The sequence below is a fragment of the Thermobia domestica genome, chromosome 1 (assembly GCF_964235325.1).
Source record: "Thermobia domestica chromosome 1, izTheDome1.hap1.1, whole genome shotgun sequence".
Taxonomy (NCBI): Eukaryota; Metazoa; Arthropoda; class Insecta; order Zygentoma; family Lepismatidae; genus Thermobia; species Thermobia domestica.
Window position 1 is genome coordinate 276,951,621 of NC_137454.1, and position 23,263 is coordinate 276,974,883.

Sequence of the window (23,263 nt, forward strand, 5' to 3'; positions counted from 1 at the left end):
TTTCTGAATCAAAAATCTGAAGAATTATTTATTCAATTTCAAAATTTTGTAAAACAAATTAAGTTTACATTTTTCACCGGTTAACTGTGATAAAAGAAATGAATGAAAATTTCTACACTTGTAAAATCTGTTTGAGAAAAACTGAATTTGAACTTCTCGAAGTATGAAATAAAATACAGGCTTTTTAAAACACATATTTTAATAAAATATTTTTTCCTTATGCTAATGGATATTTATTTTAAGATGATTGGTTTTTGTACTGTGCAGTGGTACAATTGTGCCTGTGATTTCTCTCCTGGAACTAAACAAATTTCTTTGAATAAAAAAGTAAAACATGTTAATAAACGTGCTAAATTTATTTTGTTTCCTGAAAAAAAAAAATAATGTTATTGAGATCCAGTAAGGGCATGAGGAAACCTACAACCATAACAAGTGATCAAAGATTAGATATTTAATAAACATCAATAATTATCAGCAGGTACATGAGAATACTTACATACAACAAATCTAACAAACAGGGGCGGATCCAGGACCGACTTCTGCGGGGGAAGCGGTGGGTTGTCATACTGCTACTTTTAAGGGCTCCAAACTTTAGGATGGGTTTTATTTATATATATAAAATAAGAAAGTTTCCTCTTCTGGGGGGCAATCGCCCCGATCGCCCCCCCTTCTGGATTCACCCCTGCTAACAAATTGTCACGGCAATTGTAAGAAGAATGAGAAAGAGAGAGAAAGAAAGCAAATTGTTTTCTCTTGAAAAGCAACGTGATAATATTTAATGTTTACAAAACTTGATTTGACTTATTTTAGAAATATTTAATAGATAGAACATAATTATTATTGATGGTTTCCTTCTTTTACATGTAGTCGAGACAAACGGTTATTGGATGATTGTATTAATTTGTTTTCGTGGAACCGCGTGATTCGATTTCGCTGATGTTAGAAACTGGGAGCTCAAATGGTGTATTCTTGAATCCTAAAATAGGAAATGTATGAATTGTAGGTACTGAACAACATTTAGTGTTTTATGCTGAATCACACACTAAATGATTAAAAATATTCTTTTCGCACCTAAATTCGCTTCATAGTTGGTCTCCGCTAGGCATCGGAAGGAGGAAAAGGTGTGTGATGTCATAGAATTCGTTTCGTCGTCCTGTGATATTGTGAAATAAAGGAAATTCGGCTGTTGTACATAATTTTGTTTTAGCTTTTTATACCCAATGCAACTTTTTATAGGTACCTGGTATTAATAGACGTTTTCTAGAATTGAAACTGTGATTCTTCTCTTCTGGCTTCGTAAGAAGATTACAGTATTAATTTCTAAAAAAAAATATGTGGTGTAACAATGGATATTTTTTCACGGGATTGACTCACAATCTGTTGTTCTAAACTATTGAAATTTAAATTAGCTACCATTGTAATTATATCAATTCTCGAATTCTGCACATATAACTTGTCAACTCCGTCTCGGAGTCATAAATTTGCAAGGCATACTTGTTTGGGTTCTCCAGACACGTATTTTTTTATGTATGCCATTTAAAAAGAATCAGCCAGTTGAATTGACATGGAGTACTGTAATGCCTCTGGATGTATTGTAGATTCAGATAATCGTGTAAATATTACTGCACGGATTAAATATCGTGTAAATTTCAAAGCATAAGACTTTTGGAGGTTTTCTAAATTTTTATGTAGTTCCATTCGGGCCTTACAAGTAGTGAAAGCTCCGAGGACATCAGAATTACGATTTTGAACTGGAATATCTACCGATTGCGAATAAATGCATAATATAGAATTATATCATACAGTGGTATAATTTGATTCATCTGTATGTTTAGAATTACTAGTTTTTTTTATTCAGTTCTTTTGGATCATTAATTATGATAGTATGGATGAAATTGTCTTGCAAAGTAAGTCGTCCCCACATTCAGTTCAAGCAAAGGTTTGTGAGACTATGACGTGCGGAATTTATATTACCATATTCCATGCACCTAAGGTAATTCCTTCATATTCTGGTACTGTGAATATATTGTTGCTTTTATTTTTATTTGACACAGTTGACTGTTTATCCATAAGATTGAAGCTTGGATTTTAGGAACGTGTATATATATTAACTGAATAACCAGCCCTTCTTTGTTTCACGATCATAAACTGTAATGTCGTAGCACCAAACTTCGTACACTTCAATGACTTGATATCCAACGTCTACTGCATTCTGAATTTCATGGGAAAATTATGTACCTGTCAGGAATCGTTCGCTGTTGGAAAAGTTACACGAATTTTGATTTACTTCGTTCGGACATGCAACGCAAAGTGGAAACAACAATTTCTTATTTGTGAACATTTAGGCTTACGTACAAGATAGTATAAAATAAACTATTAATTACCTTTGGGCATTTATAGTTGTAACCGATAATACGATGTCAATCAAAGGAAAACTCAACTGTCAACAGAGAGTCGTCTTGCTAATCGGTAAACACATGAAATGTGACACGTTCAGAAAAACTAATGTTTGAAGCGTTACAGGCGGGTTGTAGTTACCTCAGTGGTAGAGTAAGGAACATATAATAGAATGGTTGTCGGTTCGGATACTCGTCGGGAAAACATATATATATATATATTACTTAAATATTGAACGAAAGTGTTCCTTTTATCTGCTAACCCTCAACAGGACCATAGTATGCTCATAAAATTAAAGAGAGAGAAAAATTACCTTATTACATTGGCAACTTTAATCATATTTTCACCTCTATGACGTTCCCAAGAAGTTCAGATATTTGATCTCCTTGCGCTTTTCTTAGCTACCTGGTAAGTCGAGTATATTTATTTACTACATCAAACACACCTTACAGACGTTATCTCTCTATCTTTCTCTTCACCCTACCTCGTCTCAGGAGATAAATGTTCCCATAAATGGGCTACAACATCGATTTTTAGAAATAACAATATCTACACTGTCACTGACAAATATTGTAACGATTACCTTACCGTATGAGATAAGAAATCAAGAAACTGAGAATCCGAACTTTTTTAGAGATAACAGCACTGACGCTGTTAATCTGAACCTTAATTAGATACACCTACTCCTCACTTCTCTAGTCAAACTAACAACTCAATCACAAATTCTTATGTAACCTGCCATCTTATGTAACATTAGAGTGGTGACATACTTTGTAAGGCGATGGGTTTATGAGGATATAGATGTTTCATGCATACCGCTGTCTTTTAGGTAAATACGAACAGCATGATTTCTCAACGTCATTTTGGCTTTAATATATATATATATATATATATATATATATATATATATATATATATATATATATATATATATATATATATATATATATATATATATGAAATTGTAGACTTTATAGTGGAATTGGTGGCTATATTTTTGGGACATGATTCTTTGATGATTACATTTATCATTTAGTAATGTTCTAGGTTATTGACTTAGTTAAAAGAAGACGCCTAGTTTTTATGCTTAATTCTGTTCCGCATGATAACTTGCCAATCTTTATCGAAAATACCATTTTTTCTTCAATAATTTGTGGGTCGTAAAAGGTCATATTGGACTTGCTGGTAGGTCACTGCAGATCATAGAGGGTAACATTAATTTGTGTCACAGAAGATCACGGTGAGCCGTGGGTCACAGGGATTTAAAGTCTCCGAGAATTATTGTTTAGATTATTCATGCCACAACTCGTGATCCACAAGCCACGCAACAAGACACATCATGTCTTTTAAACATGGAGAATTTACTCGTTCCTAAAGAAATAAAAAGTACGTATTGCGAAACTTTGTACTTACTTCGGACAATCAGGAACAGGAAGAAAAAAAGTAATGATTGTGTGAGTTGTCACTACGACGAAAATAAACAACCACTGGATCCACCGTTCTGTTATATCTTGAAATGCAATAAAGTGTGAATTCTGGAAGAAGAAAAACGAATTATAACTAAGAAATTACGGTAAATTAGAAAATAAATCAGTACCGAGTTTTGTAATTCAATGTGTCTCATTATAGAAATTCTACTCGTGCAGTCATAGCACAACGAAAAGTGAAAAGAAGCTTTTGTAGTTCTCTCCAAGTGTAAAACAAATTAAATTATTTAAGCATTTTAAGCAACCAACTGAAGCTCCTACCATTGTTTGTGTTTGTCATACTTTAATTAACTGCATTCCATTCAAGGATGGTTTCATATTTAAGTGGAAAGAAAGAGAAAAGACCCTTCTTCCAAAGACAAAAGAAAAACAACTTAATTCGGATATTACGTAGGAAATGGAAGATAAGACAGGATAATACAAACAATAATATTTTAGACGAATCTTGTTTATCTTCCTACAGTTGATCCATACTCCGCCAAGAGTCTGGTCCGTACTAAAGAGCAAAATGGTTATCTTAGAATTGCGTGAATTACATCATAGTTTCAATGAGAGAACGCAAATGCTGATCATATTCAACACACAACACTATTATTATCTTCAGTGCAGAGAAACTCTTGCATTCATTTCTGTCCCTAGCATTGATTATATTTAAATTCATCCGTGCCGTCGTTCTGTTAATATTTACGGAAAATTTGGTTGTTATTAATGTATTCATTGTGTGGTGTACTGATTTTATATTAATTTTTGTTTTGTGTTTATAAGCGATGAATATTACTTAGTACCAATAATAATATCTCTTCGTAATGGTTACTCTGCATCAACAACCGCGTCTGTATAACAATGCTTGGAAAGAAGTATATACCATTTGCATTACCATTTATTTATTTCGGAAAACAATAGACAAATGTCTATTACAGTCTTCTATCATTGTATGATAACACATTTTAAAGTAGTGCAATTCAGGGGCAGTGTTTCTTCCAGAAACAATGTTCTGGGGGGCACACTTAGTATTCCGGGAAGGCACTGCTGATACTATTCTATTTATTATTATATTATAGACGTATTATTTTGGTCTCCTCCAGGGGGCAATCTTAGAGCTACAGGGGGCCACTGCTCCCTCAAAAACAGGTCTGGAAGAAACACTATTCGGGGGGAAATGACCATAGGGGTGAAGTGAATAGAGTTAAGGTTAATGACATATGGCGGGAAAGCATGATCAGCGGTGATTTTGCAAAGCCCCTGTGTGTGCAATATTGAATCTGGGGCTGGCGAAGAAGGTAGTGTTCAGAGGAAAGAAGCGAACTATTGAATGCAGCGAGCACGGACAGCAGGAATGATGAGTAGAATAGAATACTTTTTTGTTATTGTAATATGGGACAGTAAGAAACTAGGGCAATTCTTTCCTGAAGAAATTAAAAGAAATCTTTAAGTTTTACGTCCCACGGTTATGCCGGTTAGGCTAAAGGAGACGGTGATGATGAGAGATGAGAGTAGTACATATGTATGTTCTGCAGACAACTTTCCCCCTCGCAATATTCTTCGACCAGCACACAGGAAAACACAAAGCATTTTACGTAAGGTCCAACTAACTACACATAGCGCACAGTATTTACATAAAAAGCGCGAATAAGATAGAAAACTTTAATCCAACACATATGACACTGAAAGAAATAAACAATCTAGGATACTTTTTATTTTCCCCCAGTACTTTGATTATTAGCACAGAAGGAAAGCACCAAGCATTTACAAAAGGAATTACACCTAGCTACAAAAATCACTAAACCTAGTTACAAAATTACAAAAAATCGCTAAATCTAGTTACAAAATTACAAAAATCACTAAATCTAGTTACAAAATTACAAAAAATCACTAAATCTAGTTACAAAATTACAAAAAATCACTAAATCTAGTTACAAAATTACAAAAAATCACTAAATCTAGTTACAAAAGGATTTACATAAGAACCAAATTAATTAGAACTTTATAGCACTTAACTATAAAGAACTTACATCTAAAAACTTACATCTAAAACTACACTACACTACACTACACTACACTATACATAATTACATTTTTACTTTATCTTATAATGACCCCATCTCTAAGCTAATGTATTTACACCATCTCGTGATATATACCTTTTATCGTCTGAAGAATCTAATACTAGCTTATGAACGTTTATACTATATATATCATGCTTATAACTTCTAATGACGTTTATGTCTTTATATGTTTTAACATTTTTAAATAAGCTTTCTTTATAATCATTAAACTGCAACTGTTTTGATATTACAGCTTTAGTTACTACTTTAGCCTTTTTCTTTATTTTCTACTCTATAAGCATACATCTTTGATCTCAATCCAATAAACTCTGTCATTGTCTTACCCTTATTCTCATCTTTCATCTTACCTATTACTTTCTTGTTTATTAGTGCTAGTCCATATATGTTATTTTTCTCGTATTCGCTCGTATCAAATTGATCAATTATTTCTGCTATATCTTTGTAAAAGTCTTCAGTCTCAATCTCATACATAAAGCTATCAGTATCCATATCTATATTGTTTCCATATTTCGGCTTCATACTGTTATAGTGAAAATCATACATTAATAGTTTTGATAGTTCTAATACACTCATACCAACTTATATTGACTTATTAAATGTCAATCGCTCTTTTTTCATATGTATAGCACACAAATTCTGTGTAAATATTGTTCTGTAATCAAAATTTGGTTTTGCAATTAATTTTTCTACTCTTTCAGGATCACATTCTAATTGTATGGGCTGTCTCTTTCTAATATTCTCCATAGTCTTCCCAAATACTGAATTATTCATGCGCTTATAGAAGTCTTTTTCAAAATCATTTGTTGCTTTCGTTCTCATATTTGTATTTAAATCAATGTATTTCTTTAACCAGTCTGATCGTTTGAATTCTAATACTCTATGCACTTTCTTTAATTTCATTCCAAGTGACATATATAGTTTTAAGTTCCTATAGTGAATTACATATCTTTCCTTATTGTAAAGTGTTGTTAGTAGTTTTGATTGTTTAGATTCTGGTGGACACATGTTTTCTGGAGCAAATGGTAAATCAGAATGTTTGGTTTGTAAATACCTCGCATTATCTACTTCTAATATGTAACCAGTTTCTGAATCATCTGCAATGTTCATTATATCTATGTAAGGTTTAACCCACTTAAAATCTTTATAGGGCATGTATTGACTCATCGCCCATCCATATAAGTTGTTTGCGTCCAGATATGCTAGATATGTTGAACACTCATCTTTATTATAATTTGCCATGTATTTGTTGTTAGCTTTTACATATCTTTTACTACATTGTGAGATTCCTCCTCGTATACCCTTTTGTAGCATTAGTATTTTATCATAATCAGTTAACATTTCTAAGTTAATTTTAGTCATTTTTAACATTGCATCCCACGATAAGCCAGGTGCTGCATAATACCATGCAGGATCTAATCCACATGCCATTAAACACACATCTCTAAGGTTTTCAAATATATCGGCTAATTGAAGGACATCTGTTTTGTTATAATGTTCAGTTAAGTCTCTCACTAACTTCAGATTGAATTCTTTACAAACTAGTACATGAAGCTTATGACGTTCAGGACTCATTTTTTCTCCTGTTAATCTGTTTGTAAATTTGTCTATAGATAATGGAACAGGTTCTTCTAATTTTTCAAATGAATCAAAATAATCAAATGGATAATCACCTTTAGTATTAACTAGATCAAGTTTATCAATCGGGAAAAACTTTAATGTTTCTCGAAATTGTTCTGGCTTTAAATTACCAGTTAACTCTGCTAAACTCTTTGACATAAATCTAAAAGAATCAACAAATCTTAAACTTAGTCCATTTTTCATCTTGCTTTTACATATTTTTCATATGTTATGTATATTTCTTCATTATTTGCGATCAGTTTAATTTTCTGTGTGTCATAAGCTAACTCCTTAATAAACAAATGCGTATTATAACAAGTTGTGAAGAAATACTGGAACAAAATTAGGATTTTTATAGTTTAAATTGCAATAACTGTGAGCTGCACCTCTAAACTTTCCAGTTAAATGAACATGATCTCTTACTTTTGCTTTATTTTTATTTATCTTATACAAACATTTTCTTAATTCATATTTCCATTCATTTATTTTTTCACTCATTTCATCTCTATCCTTGTAGAACTGTATTTTTTCTTTAATATTTCTACTTTTTCTCAACGGTTGGTGGTAAGTCATTCAAGTTTTTCTCACATACATGGCAAGTATCGGAACTGTTATAAGCTTCTATTTCTTCCTCGGTAAGCGGATTCATATTAACTATCCTTTTATATATTTCCATAACTTCTATTGCTTCTTTTTGTAACATTTCAATAAATACTTTTGCAGCATCTGGACCTATATAACTAACAGGGGCTTTATAATCTCCATTTGAATATTTGACATAGTAACAAAAACTCATTGGTTCATGCTTTTGATATTTTACTGTTTTACTACAATTGTGTTCTATTTTTAACTTACATAAGATACATTCAAAGTCAGCAAGTATCACAAATGGAACTCTTAATGATCGATTATAGTTTTTAAATTCTATTTGATTGTCGTATGGTTTTGAAGTTCTATTCTAACAGCTTCATGCTCTTTACAATATAGCTCATGGTTTTGCAACTGCTTCTCATTTCGAAAGTGCCTTGTTAAACATCTATCACAAAAGTATAACTTCTCGGTATGTTTTGTCACTTGACTTCTTATTAATCGTGATACGTCTTTTATCCAACAAAAATGATTATTATTTTGATCATCTTTTACATATAATGAAATAACATGTTTTTCCTGCTTTGTTTTTGTGATTTGAAGTGGATATACATTATAGTTCTTGTCATAGCTGTAAACATTGATGGAAATATTACTTCTTCTTTCAAATTTTGGAATATCTTTTAATTGTACTGGAAATTCAATGTTATCACAATACTTCTTTTGCAACTTATTAACAAGCTGTTTATAATGCGAAGGTCTTTGGTACTGAGAACATTTATCTACAGGTTTTAAGTAACTTGCAATAGCGTATAAGAAGCATTTATTGTCTTTATTTTTAATATTAATCACTGCTTTCTTTAATTGGTTTAGGAAGTTCATTATAGGAAGAAGCTCTTAAAGGTACATATTTGTTTAATCTGATTTGTAAGTATTTAATTTGGTGCAATGTCTATCCTGATCTTCTACCTTCAAATTCTTCCATTTCTCTACGAAGTTTTTGTTTGGCATGGGATATATATTCATTTAAGTCAGTTGTTTCTAATACTCTCTCGTTTGATGTTTTAAAATTGCGCTCTTGTATTTCTTTATCTTTTATATAATCACAAATGAAAACAAGGTTAACTTTAACAGGGTGAAATTTTAATTCTTCTTTAATTTTGTTAATAGCAACTCTTCCACTTACATCTAAAAATTTTATCGGATCTTCAGAACCACCCGTGTTTTCAACTTTAATAGTTTGTAAACGCTTCTTGAGTGCTGTTTCTTCTAATTCTACTTTTATAGGTATACGTGTTGGTTTCGGTTCTTCAATTACAGCATCTTCAAATGGGGATATCCTTTTTAATTGTTTACTTTTTACTTTCGGTTCTTGTTGTTCTAGCTTTGTATTTTGAAAAATATCTTTATTGTTTTTCTTGTTTAGTCTTGTTATAAGTTGATCTTTTCTTAACGTTCTATAACTTTGTATATTTAATTTCTTTGCTTCTTGTTTAAGCTGTGTTATATTTAAATCACTATAGTTATCTACATTGTAGAATGGTAATTGTATAAGATTGTCATGCTCAATAAGTTCTGCTTTTCTTAGTCGAGAATAACCTTTTATCCCCTTCTCTTTACATCGCTGCCTTAACTCTATTACGCTTAATCTACTATAATTACTCATCTTTTATTATATAGAAAATCTTTATTATCACTCTTCAATTTTTTTCTTTCACCAGATTTTTTCTAATAATTTTTGTACTATTTTTACTTTCCTATGTCCTAATACATCACTTAACATTGTACACTCCTGCGATTGTCTACATATTACGCGTTGTACTGGAACATGGCTTTCATGGGAATAACCCATCAAAGTTACATATACACATTTTAAATCTTAATCATTTTTGTAAACTTACTCATCATCATAATCATCACTACTATATTCATATTCATCATCACTACTCAAATCAGATGTTTTTTGTTGTGTTATTAATAATTCTTTTACTTTTAACATTATTTGCTTCCCTATTAACAGAGCTTGCTTCTCTAGTAGTGTTGCTAAGAGTTTAAGATCATGATGAATTAGTTTAAGTCTATCATGTAATAAATCAAAATGTTTCTCCATATTTATTATATAGAAAATCTTTGATCACTACAAATTAAGTTTTTACATATGATTAGATATTAACTAATCATATAAATAATCAATTTCTTTAGTCAATTCTTCTTCAGATAGTGGTGTGCTAAACTCATTACCTTTACCTTTACCAATATCTAGTTCTTGCTGCATTAGGTTGAATAGCTTAATACTGTTAGGATCTCTAAACTTTTCGTATATTATTACATGATTCGGATATTTTTCTTCTGCTTCATTAAGAGGCTTATATAGGATTCTCTTTTGGCACCTGATAGCATAATAAGGGAAAGGATCATTAAGTTTGTTCATCTTGTATATGATTAGGCAATTATCTTTTGAATTATCCTCTGTGTATGGTGCTGCTATCTCTCTAACTCTTGTGTTTTCTATTCTTAAATCGTTCATTAATCGTTCTATCTCTTCTACTCTTGTTTGAAGTTCTTCATTGTTTTCTTGAAGATGTATAAAATCGTGAGTAAAGTAGTTAATTTGATTGCATTTAAGATAAAACTCTGGAGATAACCATCATGATATATCTAGAATCAATTCTTTACAAACATACGTTCCTCTTAATTCATTCCATATTTCTCCTTTACCACCTGTAATTTTTTGAAAGATTTGATCGGCTCGCATGTGAGCCCTTGAAATATAATCTATTAGTTCTTTTGATTCTTTATTTCTAATCCAGTTCTTAAATTCTTTTCCACCATCTTGACATAACTTTGTAGCGTTAAAGTATGCTGTACTCTTATCTATAATCAATTTAAAATCGCCAAAAATACCATACCAATAATTGTCTTTAATCTGTTCGCAGCAAATACCGTTTAAACTAAGAGAACTATCCATAGTACTCAAATTTATTATATAGAAAATCATTATTTTTAACTTTATTTCGTTACCACCTAGTTTTACCGTAAACAATGAGTTTCTGAAGCGGTCGGAATTCCGACCATTAAGCTTTTTTCATAATACTCTATTATGTTTTTCCATCCTTTATTTTCTAACTATTTATAAAATTTCTTTCCTCGTTGTTTCTTTATCCCCTCCTTTTATTAGATGTGTAGAGCAACAGTGCAAAAGTGCTCCATTGCTCTTTTCTGTTGTGCTGTAATAAGAGAACACCTCGACTCAGAAGATAAAAGAAAGTTTAAAGAGATTGTACCCGTGGTTTAACGGGTAAAAATTTAAACATCCGTGGTTTTAACTGGTAAAAATTTAAACATCCATGAAGAGTAACGTTTCGTTACCCCCTTTGTTGTTTGAGAAGTAACGTGTCGTTACCCTTTGTTTATGTAGGAGTAACGAATTGTTCTCCTTATCTCATTCAAACTAACCTTTTATGGTTATTATTCCATAAAAGACAACATTTATATTTACATTACAGCATTACTTTTATCTATCCAGCTATTATGTGAATCATCAAATCCTAGCCATTTAACGTATACTTTGTCACCTTCCTTTCTCAACACCCTTTCCACCAAGTATTCATCTTTATGGCTCGTCTTTAATAGTTCTGATTCGTAAAATCTGCCTTGTACATCCTCTTCTTCTAAATCTTTAATTCTATACGTAGGTGGATTAGATGGAATAACTTCGCTAATAACAAATACTTCTGTTGACCAATTAGGTGTATATCCTTTCTCAAATAACCCTTTCGATTTACTTATACGAACATAATCGTCTAATTTGTATTTGGGTTTAACACGCTTATATTCTTTCTTATACACTTTCTTCAATATTGTTCGCTCATTTTTCTTGTTAACTTCTATAGGCTTTAAGCCAATTGTTCTATGTACTCTATTATTATACTCGCTAACTAGTGTAGGTAATATCTCTATCCATTTGTAATTCCCTTGTGTTGTACACGTCTTCCACATGTTTTGTTTAAGTGTTCTATTGAATCTTTCAACAACAGAAGCTTTCTTACCACTATAGGTTGACTAATGATTAATCCTATTTTCCTCCATCAATTTCTTAAATTCTTTATTGTAAAACTCTTTACCTTGATCAGTTTGTAAGTTACTAGGTTTTCTCGCTCTTAATATGGATTCAAATGCTTCTGTAACATTCTTACCACCCTTATCTTTAACAGGAACAGCAAACGCATATTTCGAAAACACATCTATAATCGTTAGCCGATACTGATAGAAATTGTTTAATTTGGAAACACCTTTTAATACTCCGCTATCCATTTCCACAAGATCAGCTTGCCAAAGATCATCGATATCTTTTATAACCACACTTAGTCTGTCAAAGTTTTTTCTAGATGGTTTGTGAATTTCTTCTATAATGTATTCTCTAACACCTTTACCATCATATAGTCAATCTTTCTTTTTAACGAATTGAGATTTAGTAACACCACATACAGAACATATACCTTTCTTTAGACGTCTTCCGTTTTTGTTTGTTCAATTCTAATGGTATCATTCTTCGTATCTGTTGATTTCTTACATTTAACACAATACATTAACATTATTATTTTTGTATAGAAAATCAAGAAAAAAATTAAAATTTATCATTGCCTAAAACTATACTTTTAACATTATCGTCATCATCACTTGATTCGTTTTTATCTTCATCCTCTGTTTCTATATACATAATAAGCAATAATAATTTACCTTCTTTCAAATCAGAATCTTTGGATGGTCTAATTGTTAACTGATCATACATATTAAAGTGTAATGGAAACTTTCAACTAGTGTCTCATTTAAAAATAGGTCTATAAGATGTTTATTAAGACTTGATTCTATATGCATTAACCTACCTCTATAAAGAAATTTGTAGGCAGCAGCTAAATTATATACAAAAAAAGCTGGTTTCCCAAGATCATCTTCTGCCAATCGACATGGAAATTCAACAATTCCTTTTCGTGTAAGTAAACTAAACTCTTCATTTGCTGATTCAAGCTGTTCTAATGTTACAACATCTTGTTTATCGATAGCATTAGATACACTAACCAATCTTTTATTCTTAAAATCAACCCAGGATGTGTAATTTGACGTAAAAACTTCTCTAAATTCTTCTTTTCTACTTTTAACATTACAAAAAATATCCATATTTATTATATAGCAGACGCCTTTAGGAAAGTTCTCTTTCTATGTACATTACAACAAACAATAGTTGTCCTTCTTCAATAGCTGAATTTTTATTTGGTTTAATTGTAATTATATCATTATTGTTAAAGCTGAAAGGTAAATTTTCCATCAAAGTATCACCCAAATATATCTCTAGAAAATATTTATCCAAACTTAATTCCATGTGCATTATTTTTTCATTATAGAGAAACCTATAACCATTAGAAAGATTGAATATTCTAAAGATTGGGTCTTTAACATTCTTAGTTCTCAAACGATATAATAGAGGTATGGTTTCTTTCTGCATAATCAATTTAGTAGTATCCATCCTAATCTTTAGAAAATCTTCTTTGTTTATGTATGTGTCTTGTAACGTTTCTAATACATCTTCAAATCGCTTTCTATCCTTTTCTAATTGATCTAAGTTGACAAAACTGCTACAGAGTGATTTTGAAGGTGTTGGTATGACGCGTTGAAAATCATGCTTAATTCTTGTCTATCTATAGCAAGCAATGAGAGATACGAGTTGTGCGATTACCCGATTCATTCAATTCGAATTGCAAACCAGTTCATTGTTTTGAAGTCAAGTTTGGAGTCGGATCGAGTCTGATATTTAGCTCGTCCATGCAACTCGTTTTCTCTTTGTAAAATCATCACCTGTTTATTTGAAAAACAAAAGCGATGAGAAACGTAAGCAGTAAGTGGAATAGTTTTAATGTTGTTCACGAGAAGGGACAATTCTAGCATCTCATCTTGTCTCGATGACGAGATCAGAATAAATTTTTATGACAAGACGGCCTCATCAAATTTTGTTTCGTGTACATAAACATCAGCATTTACTTACTATTAAGGCAAGGACGTGCACTGTCAAATGTTTCACCCCAAGCCGAAGTAAAACGCGGGCCGAACACTTTTAAACGTGTTTGGCCCAAGCACGATATATTTAACCATTTTTGGCTCAAGCCGGAATACATGATTCTTCGGAACTCAAACCGGGAACCTCGTCAAAGACACTAGACTTCTCAACTATCGAGGTCAGCAGTTAACCAGTAAGCAAATACTGTACCTTTTAGTATTCGCATAAAAAACATTTCATCTTTCATATTTATGTGGGGTGTTATAATAGAAAACAAGAAAATAGGAGGATATATAAAAGAGACAGAAAGAAAGATGAAAAAATGAAAGAGTATATCTTTTCAATGTTATTATTATTATTATTGGTATAATTTGCTTCGTTTTTAATGGATTGGTCCTCAGTTGGAGAAATTTTTTCAAGTAGATTCAAGTTTCAAATAAAACTCGCTCCAATTGACCTATGCCCATCCCACATAGACCCTATGCCCATCCCTTTCCGTTTCGTGTGGACGTTGGTTTTTGTGGTGTTTTTTTATATTAAACCTTTCCGTTATGTAGCTTTTTCTTTTTTTACGAGACCTTTTTTGAAAAATTAAAAAATCTGCTTTCCTCTGATATCTATTTCTTACCATTCATCTAGTTTGACCTGTGTAAGTAAGAGCATTTAGTAACTTTTTATGTCATTCATTGCCCTCACGATAATAAAATCGTCGTTCCTAACAATGTATTTTTTTCTTATGTGCAGTTTGCCACACTGATATATTTGTAACAAAATTGAGGTTTGGTCCAACATATTTTTAATTTTCAACCACTCCAATGGCCCTGTTTTTGAGTTGCCTACTATTGCAGGAAAGGGAGAATTGCAGGTGGGAATACAGTTGTGGAGTCGTGAATACCACTCTAAACTTTAATAGCCAACTGACCAAAAATCTTAATTTTTAATTTCGCACTTACGCACATGATTTTATTACCTTGTTAATATTTAAGGTTGACAACTATGATTCTTCAATGTGCTTCGCAAGGTTTAGTTTTTTGACATTTTTAGCCATTCTTCTCTCTTTCTTTAATTGCTATAATTTTATATGTTTAATACTGGCATTCGGTTAAGTATCAGAGTCTGGGTCCAGAAATATGTAAAACGCGTAAAATTTACAGGAAAGAAATAGTGAATGGTTTATGTTTCATGAAATTCACGCTAACTAAACAAGTTTAGTACTGAAGTTTGAAATGTGAAAAGCTACGTGTTATTTATACTATTCTGATTGGAGACTTTACTCAATGCTGACGTCAGACATTAGGGTCTAATGAACAAATTAGTTCCCTGCATTGAAAAATTGAAGTTCGATGTGATATATGAGACATTTCAATTTTGAATCTTATTGAGCTGAGCGAAGCGAAGCTCTTATACTCGGGTTAGCCGTTTGGTTGTCCGCGAACTCCTCGTAGACCGTTTGGCCGATCTCAACCAAACTTAGCACGCTGATAGAGTATGTCGTGCTGAGTGACAACATAGGTCGAAATCCAAAATCCGATGTACCATCGAGGAATAATCACCGAAAAACGCTTACTCCTAGACCGTGTGGCCGATCTCAACCGAACTTAGCTCGCTGATAGAGTATGTCCTGCTGAGTGACAACATAGGTAGAAATCAAAAATCCGATGTACCATCGAGGAATAATCACCGAGAAACGCTTACTCCTAGACCGTTTGGCCGATCTCAACCAAACTTAGCACGCTGATAGAGTATGTCGAGCTGAGTGCCAACATAGGTCGAAATCAAAAATCCGATGTACCATCGAGGAATAATCACCGAAAAACGCTGCCTGATTACGTAGTTTAAGCTCGCTCAGCTCATTTCATTGCAATCGGGTATATCCATTGCATTCCTGTTATGAACATATGTCTGTGAAGTAGCACGGATTATTAAAATTGAGCAAACCGTGTAGCAAATGTAGAATGGCATTCAAAATAAATGGAGGAACAGTTACATGTTCAAATCTAAACATCGTGTTCATGGTGTAGTATGTCATTGACACAAGTCGGCACTGAAAGCTACTTTTTTTCGAGGACACAAAGTTTTCGATAAGAAAGGCCGATGCAAAATTAGGAAATTAAGGGAAGATCGATTATTTCTTCAAGCCTCTATGAGAAACGAGGCAGTGGTCCATACTTTCCTGAAGGCAGAGTCGGATTTGTACAAAGTGTGAAGGAAAGTAATTGCAATTAATATGTTAAGAAAGCAACTAACGTAACCTAATCTAATGTTTTAGGGACATCTTCGTTTACACGCACACCCCTGTCGCTGGTGTACCTATTTCGTACGGACGCGCTCCTCTACTACCACTTGGGTTCCCTGTTACGCTTCAGCTGTGACTCAACTAAATAGCATTCGTAGATTTTAGTAGCCACTTAACAGAGGTTGGTTTGTGGTTTTTACATTGTAGTTTTATGCCATATTTCCGGATACAGTATTTATACACAAAACGGCAAAATTCTCTTGAAGTGCTTGTGCAACGAAGAATTCTTGAGAAACGTTTTCTTTATAGTGACAGTAAATATGGGAACAGGCTCTTTTTGGACCACTGCTGGGAAAATTCAGTGATTCTTAATTTACCGAACACTGCTTCTACCACTTGCATTCAAACAAATGCATAGTTTATTTAACTCTCCTCAATTTGGACTTTATTTTAAGGTCTTAGGATAGACCAGATATGACAGTTTGTCACATGCACTTATCAACGAGAAATAATTTAATTAATTTTATTTATTTTATTTGTACCTATTACAGGAAATAAATCCCAATTACAATAGGCTTACATATTAGTAAAACACTAGTGAGTATAATATAAAAAGGAGAAAAAGAGAAAGAGAAAAGAGAACAGATAAATAACAGTTAAAAAGACACTGATAATGTAACTCTATGGCGTACAAGATAATTTGAAAATATAATATTCAACTTAAATATTTTCACAACAAGGCTTAGTAATTACTCACACGGTGCTTATATTACAATAAATTTAATTGTTTTTATATAAGATGAAAAAGATGGTGAAAAATCTAACTCAATATTGGTTGCCGATAAATTATAGTAAGTTTTATATTTTCGTTGGTGGTGAATTCAAGTATGCTTCAGTTTTAGATCTTGTAATATGGAATGGCACCCTGTTACGAAGATAGGTAATTTTTACATTAAAATGTAATTTACTCAACAATTCCGGATTATCTACAGTACCATTTACTAACTTGAACAAAAAAGTAACAGGGAAATCTCCCATCTTACAGATAACATAGAATAGTTAAATGTATTTAATAATTCCTTATAAGATGTTTTCTCTGATGGAATTTAGCTTATAAATTTGATAATACAAATATCTCGAAAATTTATTCTGAATATGTTTAATTTTCTTTTCATAGCACTTGTAGTAAAGCGACCATATAATAGAAACATATTCAATTTTACTACGAACCATACTGTTAAATAAGGTTGCATAAGCTTTAATCTGTTTAAACTCTCTTGTATTTCGTATTAAAAATCCAAGACATTTAAATGCATCGTTTACGATATTGTCAATATGTTGTTTGAAACATATTTTACTATTTACAAGTATACCTAAATCATTTACTTCATACACTTTTAGTATTATAATATTGTTAATTTTATAGTCATGATCGTAATTAGAGACCTTTCTCGAAAACGAAATTGATACACATTTATTGATATTAAATGGTAACTTATTTTTAATACTCCATGCATAACAGTAATCCAAATCTGTTTGCAGTTGTGATATATCATTACTATCTCTTATCTCCTCATATAGTTTCATATCATCTGCATATAATAGACATTTTGAATATCTAATGACAGTAGGTGAATCGTTTATAAATAACAAAAACAATAATGTTCCCAGATTAAAGCCTTGGGGGTATACCTGAGATTGTCATATACTATTGAGTTAGTTTGATTGAAAGTCACGTACTGCTTGCTACCTTGTAAATAAGAGCATAGTAACATCAACAATTTGTCAGAAAACCGCATATTTGATCATTTCATTAGCAGTATATCGTGATCGAGTCTATCAAAAGCCTTTGCAAAGTCTGTGTATATACCGTCAACTATAGATTTGTTATTAAGATAGTCGAAAATGTCTTGAATAAATGTAAATAAATTCGTAGTGGTAGACCGTCCTGCGTAGAATCCATGCTGATAAATCGAAATATATATGGTTTTACATGGTTGAAAATTTTTGTATATAATATCTGTTCAAATATTTTAGCTAGGCCTGAAATCAAAGATATCGGCCTATAATTTTCTATTTTGTCTGGATTTCCTTTTTTAAGAATTGGACATATCTTACTAGTCTTCCAAAGTACCGGAAAAGTGGATGTTCTTAAAATAAGATTAAACATGTGAGCAAGAGGTGTTTTTAATACATCAGCACACCCCTTAAAAATACAAATTGGAATCATATCAGAACCACTTGATTTCGAGGATTTTAACTTATTTATAGAGATTAAAATTTCGTTATCTGTAATTGCATCAATTGATAACGGGTGAGAAACATCCAATTTACCTGCTTGAGGGAAATCATATGTAGCAGAATGAACGGGATATACACTTCTAAAATATCGTGCAAAACTATCTACAATAGAATTACTAGTATTCAACTGTTGATTATTATAATGCATCCAATTGATTGTATTATAATTTCTCTTTTTACGTTTAGTAAAATTCCAGAACGATTGATCATTGCCTTTTATTGTATCCTCAACTTGCATTATGTATGATTTCTAAGCTTGAGATATTTTACTTTTTGATTGTCTACGTAAATTAACATATTTGTCATAGTTATAGTGCGATTCATTTTTATGCCTTCTATAATATTCTTTTTCTTTTAATATATTAATAACTTCAGAGGTAAACCAACTTGGATATCTGTTCTTTTTAAACATTTTTTGGCAAATTTTTGTCAATAATATAATTTAAAATATCATAAAATTGTTTAACTGCATCATCAACATTATTACACTCAAGTAAACTTTTCCAATTTTGTACATGTAGCATTTTGTATATATTTAAAAAATCTGCCTTATTGTAATTATATTCAGTAACTGGGCTTAATAAAACCTTTGGTATGGGTTTTTTTCAACAAGCATTCACAATTTAATGAGGGATAATATGTATCTTCAGGTAGCAGTAGAAATTCATATTTATTTACCATAATTCCATTTTGAATATCAGTTATAACTAAATCCAAAGTCTTCCCATTAACATTTTTTACATTATTAAATAGTTTCAGGTCAAATAAAGAAAGGAAATTTGCTAGCGAAATGCATATTGAATCGCCCTGTAATAAATCATAATCGAAACCAGTAATCGCTAGTATGTTAAAATCTCCCAAAATTATCAAATTATTATGCTTACTACTACAAGTAACAATGCTTTCAATTTTTAAAAAGAATTCATTATATTTATCAATTTCTGTTTTTGGTGGTATATATACTAAGAATATGCAATAGGTTTTGTGTAATTAACTTAACCTTATAATACAATCTCTAATAAATCAATGTGTATAGGTATATTTTCAACCTGGAAATCCTTTAAGACTGCTATTAGAACTCCTCCCCTATTTTTACCTTTTCTATCCTGTCGATACACATCATACCTATGATCTATAAATTCACTATCAAATATACCTTCCAACAGCTAGGTTTCTGTACTAGCCAAGTTTATGAGTGTACTACGCAACGTACCGAAGCCAATAAATAAAATATTAAAAATTCGAATAACTAAGTGTGTCAAGACCGCTAGATGTGTCAAGACCGTTAGATGTGATAAGTGCTATATCACAAGTTCATTATCTCTATAAATTACCACCTCTAGCTAAGCAACGGCTTAGACAAGGACCTGCGGAACAACACAAGAAAATAAGCAAATAGTCTTAAAAAGACTGTTGATAAGAGGACTTCAAATAGGTCCGTATTCTGAACAAGCTAATCAACTCTCCGAGTGAAAGGTGGTTTAGTACCTTTAACTAGGCAATAGTTTAAATATGGCCCAGTAGGCGCAACAGATACGAGTACACAAGCAGTATTAAACGGCTGTTTAACATGGGACTGCGATCATGTATCGAATCAATACAAAGTAATCTACTCTGGGCGGTATTTTTAAGATAACAATGTAATCTAGTACGCAGGTTTTGTTATAAGAAGAATAACAGTGCAATCTACATCAAATATTGGATGAACACCAATTTATGTACAGCAGCCGAATTAAGAGTAAGAGCCTAACTACTAGACATTAAGTATTTAAGTGTGATAAATATCTCACTGCAGCACACCAGTTTTTGTCGTTGGACGGTTATTACCACAACAGTAAATAATAAATAAACCTATTAAGAGGGTCACTAGCATATAGTTCAACAAGTTGCAAGTTCATCAAAGACACATAGTTAATACGTTTTTAAATGAAATAAAGATTGTTTGAGAAGGTGATTCCCTTGCGTTAAGTGACAAAATTAACTAAAGAATGCAAGAAGTAGGTAGAAGTAAATACATAATGAATCTATAAATAAATTGCTGAAACGCACCTGAGAACGCAGTTTCTACCTCCGTATCTCGAGAAATTTCTCCTGGGTTGCTGTTGACATCACTGAAGCCGTTTCATTTTACATCTAACTGAAGGAAATCCTCATATTCAGCACTATAAATAAATAAACGGAAATTTTACTATTATTGAAATGCCCCTGTTACCCCGTTAGGAGCGGAATATTCGGAAACGCTGAAAGGAGTGTCTTATATAGAGTTTAAAGTCACCACCATTTGTAAAAAAATCGAAATTAGTCACGCCATAATTAAAAACACGCTAATGGGCGCTAATAACAACTGAAAATGTCTATGAATAGGTTCCCAAATGTTTTACTTACTGTATTCATGCAAACGATAGGTAGTTAACATAATTAACTTACCTTAATGTAACAGTCAACATTTCAATTGGTGGTATCGCAAGTCTAATGATAGTATCTTCTGCTTTAATATTTATCACTTATTTTCATTAAGAGTTTATCAAACGAATTGCTCTTCATGCGGAAATAATTAAAGAAATTTCCTTTGCCATTGCGTAAATCAATAAACATAAAAGAAAATGCGTTCAGGATTGAAAATGCGAATGCATGTATTTTGTTTCAGGCTAACGTGAAGCTCGAGAGTAAATATAACGCAGAAATACGTCAGTAGGAGTATGGAAGTTAGGACAGTGGGTATCCAGGGAAAGCAAGGTTGATGAAAAAATACGTAGTCACTAAAAGCTGGTTTTTCCTTACAACAGCATATCACTAATGAACCGTTGTTTATTTGTTGTTTGTATGTTTGCAGATGAGACTCATATTTTCCGCCTATATAAATAACATCCTTTTCCAAATTACTAATCTCAGATTCAAATTCTGCACCAAGCCTGTATATTTAGTTTATGTCTCTTCTTGCTCTTTGTTTCCAACCCTTCCCCACAATTTCCTAGAATTGTAGATTTAACATCATTTAAGTTGTTCTCTTTGCTCGTGTACTCTTCAATTTACGCAAAACTTGTAGCGTTGCAACATTTACTATCTAAAACATTGCAAGTTAGTCCTTCATATGTTATTTCGCACTATATTTTATATGGGTGATAGGAAGCTAAAAGGAGATTTCACGTAACCTCACATGTCACTAGCTACTTTACTTACCTTACCAACTGGCACTAGAGCTCTTTGTGAGCCTTGGCCTCCCTAACAATGTGCCTCCATGCTTTTCTATCCTTGGCGATCTACCACCATCTCTTCACTTTTAATCGTTTTAGGTGTTCCGTTACGTCGTCTATCCACCTTGTCATTGGTCTTCCTTTTCTTCTTACAGAATATATTTGCTCCTTCATTATTTTCCTTTGTATTCTCGATTCTGGCATTCTCTGTGCGTGGCCTAGCCATCTTATTCTCTGAGATTTAATAAACTTTACAATGTCTTCACTTTTTAATATACTGTTTACTTCTTCATTGCTCCTTATTCTCCATATATCGTCTTCTTTCACTGGGCCGTATATCTTGCGTATTCTTCTTCTTTCGAATCTTCGTAGAGCTTCTTCTTCTGCCTTGTTCATGACAAATATTTCTGCTCCGTACGTTACGATTGGCCTGATTAATGTTTTGTAGATGGTAACCTTGGTTTTCCTGTTTATGAGTTTGCTTCTGATTAGTTGCATATTTGCGTAGTAAGCCTTGTTTCCCATGTGTATCCTTTCTCTTATCGTTCCTTTCTTTTTGTTTTGTTCGTTGATTGAAATACCTAAATATTTAAACGAGCTCACTCTTCCGAATTCTTTCCCATATATAACCATGCTTTTCTTCTTAAATTTCTCTGGTTTCCTAGTGACAATCATGTATTTTGTTTTGTTGACGTTTGTTTCTAATCCAAGTTTATTTGCTTCTTCTTCTAATCTTTGGTATGTTTCCATTAGATCTTTTTCTGTTTAAGCCACTATTGCAATATCATCTGCGTATGCGCAAATCTGGGTGCTTTTGGTGAAAATTGAGCCTCTTTTGTCTACTTCCTGTACAGCTGCGTGCAGTGCTATAATATAGAGCGTGGTGGATAGCCCGTCTCCTTGCTTGACTCCTTTGTAATACTGAAGTTCTCGACTTAAAGCATTTCCTATTCTTACTTTAGCGCTTGTTTGGCGCATTTTCATTTGTGTTAAATTAATCAGCTTATTGGGAATGCCCATTTGCTGCATCACCTTAATGATTTGGTTTCTATTTACACTGTCAAAGGCTCTGCGATAGTCAACAAATAGAATTATAAGGTAAAGTCCGTATTCGAAATGTTTTTCTATAATTTGTTGTAGAACGAATAGCTGATCAGTCGTGCCTTTTCCAGGTCTAAATCCACACTGGTATTCTCCGATTATAGTTTCTGTATACTTTTTCATTCTTTTGTTAATAATGTTCGTTAATATTTTGTACTCCGTGCTCAGTAACATTATCGGCCTGTAATTGCTGACAGTAACAGTATCTCCGTTACCTGCTCCAT

General features: G+C 32.2%; 1 protein-coding gene across 5 annotated transcripts in view; it reads right to left on the minus strand.

The window, feature by feature from the left end:
* LOC145661079 (heparan-alpha-glucosaminide N-acetyltransferase-like) overlaps positions 1–23,263 on the minus strand; it is a 643,046-nt gene that overhangs the window by 219,587 nt on the left and 400,196 nt on the right. For all 5 annotated transcript variants that reach the window (XM_081726530.1, XM_081726522.1, XM_081726528.1 and 2 more), the window contains one exon: positions 3,811–3,932. In XM_081726530.1, the coding sequence (XP_081582656.1) occupies positions 3,811–3,932 (122 nt within the window). The remainder of the gene's footprint in view (positions 1–3,810; positions 3,933–23,263) is intronic.